The 2,382-nt window shown below is 34.3% G+C and overlaps 1 protein-coding gene across 1 annotated transcript in view; it reads left to right on the top strand.

The window, feature by feature from the left end:
- The window catches only part of LOC107667325 (histone deacetylase 7-like), a 17,296-nt gene that overhangs the window by 411 nt on the left and 14,503 nt on the right, over positions 1–2,382 (top strand). The window contains exons 2-5 of the mRNA XM_016458954.1: positions 389–449; positions 543–634; positions 790–900; positions 1,035–1,138. Of these exons, the coding sequence (XP_016314440.1) occupies positions 389–449; positions 543–634; positions 790–900; positions 1,035–1,138 (368 nt within the window). The remainder of the gene's footprint in view (positions 1–388; positions 450–542; positions 635–789; positions 901–1,034; positions 1,139–2,382) is intronic.

Below are 2,382 nucleotides of genomic sequence, written 5' to 3'. Positions count from 1 at the left end.
ACATTAAAGTGTGACAAACATGCAAAAAAATAAGAAATCAGGAAGGGGGCCAACACTTTTTCACACCACTATATATATATATAGAGAGAGAGAGAGAGAGAGAGCGAGAGAGAGAAAAAAACAGATAGGGTTGTCCATTTATCTCAAAAACTAATTAAATTGTAACTGAAATGCTCACTATAATGTCTAAACCCATACATGCCTAGAATATTATGAATTCAAACGTCAGATAAAAAAGTTGTTGTTTTTTTTTTTGCCCCTGACATCTGTGCATTTTTTTCACCAAGCCTTGGTTCATTTCTGACCCTGTTGTATTCTGTTATTTCATATGGTGTTTATAAAAACTCCGTCTGGACTGGTTTGATTTGATAATTGTTGTGACTGGCAGGTGCCGGTGCCAGTGACTGGGTGAAACGAAAGCTAAATCAGCATATTCGCAATAAACACAGGTTAGAAACAATAAAAACCTGCTAAAACTTGGATCTGAGATTGCATTTTAATTGTGGAGTTGGAGTCATTTATATCTTTTTTTTGTTGCTCAGGAAATTTGAAAGTCAGGATCCAACCCAGGCCTGTGCATCCAACATACCTGAATCTCCTTATTTTGAGGAGGACAATCCATTAAGAAGAACAGGTGACAAATGTACACATTCGCACTAACATGTGAGCTTGTACGCATACACAAGTGAAATGAGTAGAAATCTGAGAACTTTTACATTATTTAATCGATGGTGTTCTTCACATGTTTATACTTTAAGCACATTTGTTTTTGTGCATGCTTGTGAGAAGCCTCAGAGCCAATTCTGAAGCGGCGACCAAAGAGAATTGCATCAGGAAGACAGAACCCACTGCAGCGTAAAACCAGTGCGCCCCTTGCTGTCAGAGCATCTGACTCTATGGGTATATAATAACTTAACACTGTTGTAAAATTAAATAAAGCAATGGTATAATCAAATTATTTGCTGTGAATTGGGTTGTAATTTTGTTCCATCATCTTTAAGACACTGTAGTGACCTGGTATGTGTATTTTGTAGGGGGATCTTCCAGTTCTACTTCAATATCCATAGGAAGTTCATCACCAGATAAACAGATGAGCCGTCAAGAGTCACAGACCTATAACACATCAGCACCATACGAGGTCTGTTACTGGTTTCTCTCTGTCTCTCTCTCTATATATATTTTCTCATATGAGTAAAAGATGGTTTAGGGCTCCAGGCAAAATATTTTTTGTAGTTTATTTTCTTCCTTTTACAAAGCAGAAGTTGTGACTGTGTAATTAAAGTAACCAAACTTTGTATAAAGATTATTTATGTTTTTGTTTTTTTTGTCAATTATGGGATGGATGAGTGTTGTGATTGCCTAGTAATTTTTTTTTTAACTTGATACTTTGTTTAATCATCAGTGGTTCTCAATTGTTTTGATTCGAAGGCCCCTCATTGTCCAACACAATATTAGTAGGCCCCCCATACTGGTATTTCTGCTGTAATTATGACAACACTATTTGTTTTTTAATTAACAGAAACTGGGAGTGTTTAAATATATATGATATATATAATTAAACAGTATTTTTTGTGAAGATTTTGTGACTATAAGATTCAAGATTCTGTATGTTTGTCAGGGAAAAAATAAGATTTTTTGTGTGTTTCCAGAATTTTAATTAAGTTTTAGTTGATATTTTTTATATAATTAAATAATTTAAAATTGTAAAATGGTTGAAAACTACTGATGTAGTAAATATAGCATGTATTTTAAGATTATTTTTTTAAATTTTCAGATTATTTAATGTACTTTTGTAACGCTATATTTTTTGTTATATTACCCTGTCATTAATTTATAAAAACTAGTCAACATACAATGTTGCTAATGCAGCTGCTGAGGGCATTACTGTAAATTTGAGATCATTCTCTCTTCTGACTGATGTAATCCATCTATTTTTTTGAAAGTTGTGAAAATACATTTTTTGTGTAATAGTGGAATTTTTTACAGGGTTCCCACGCTTCTTGAAAGTACTTGAAAGTACTTGAATTTCAGACATATGGATTCAAGGCCTGGAAAGTACTTGAAAACAAACATAGGTCCTTGAAAGTGCTTGAATTAAATTTGAAATAAATTTTGTTTATGGCGCTATTTAAAAATTGTCCTATATGTTCTGTCAAAGACCGAACAAGCGGCACTAATGATTGGGGGTGGAGATGGGGGAGCGCGGAAAAAAAAAAAACGTGTGTGTTGACACGCAGCCTAGAGCCCTGAGCGGGACCGTTTTCTTAAGACCGCTCCCCCTGAATTACATTCTTATTGTCTTATTGTATATATTGCATCAACGAAAATAGTTCCAAATATAGTAACAGCTGAGCCGCTGCGCATCTCTAAAAGCAAACACAG

Source organism: Sinocyclocheilus anshuiensis, unplaced genomic scaffold (genome assembly GCF_001515605.1).
Source record: "Sinocyclocheilus anshuiensis isolate Anshui unplaced genomic scaffold, SAMN03320099.WGS_v1.1 scaffold964, whole genome shotgun sequence".
Classification (NCBI taxonomy): Eukaryota; Metazoa; Chordata; class Actinopteri; order Cypriniformes; family Cyprinidae; genus Sinocyclocheilus; species Sinocyclocheilus anshuiensis.
This window is presented reverse-complemented; position numbering and strand designations above follow the sequence as displayed.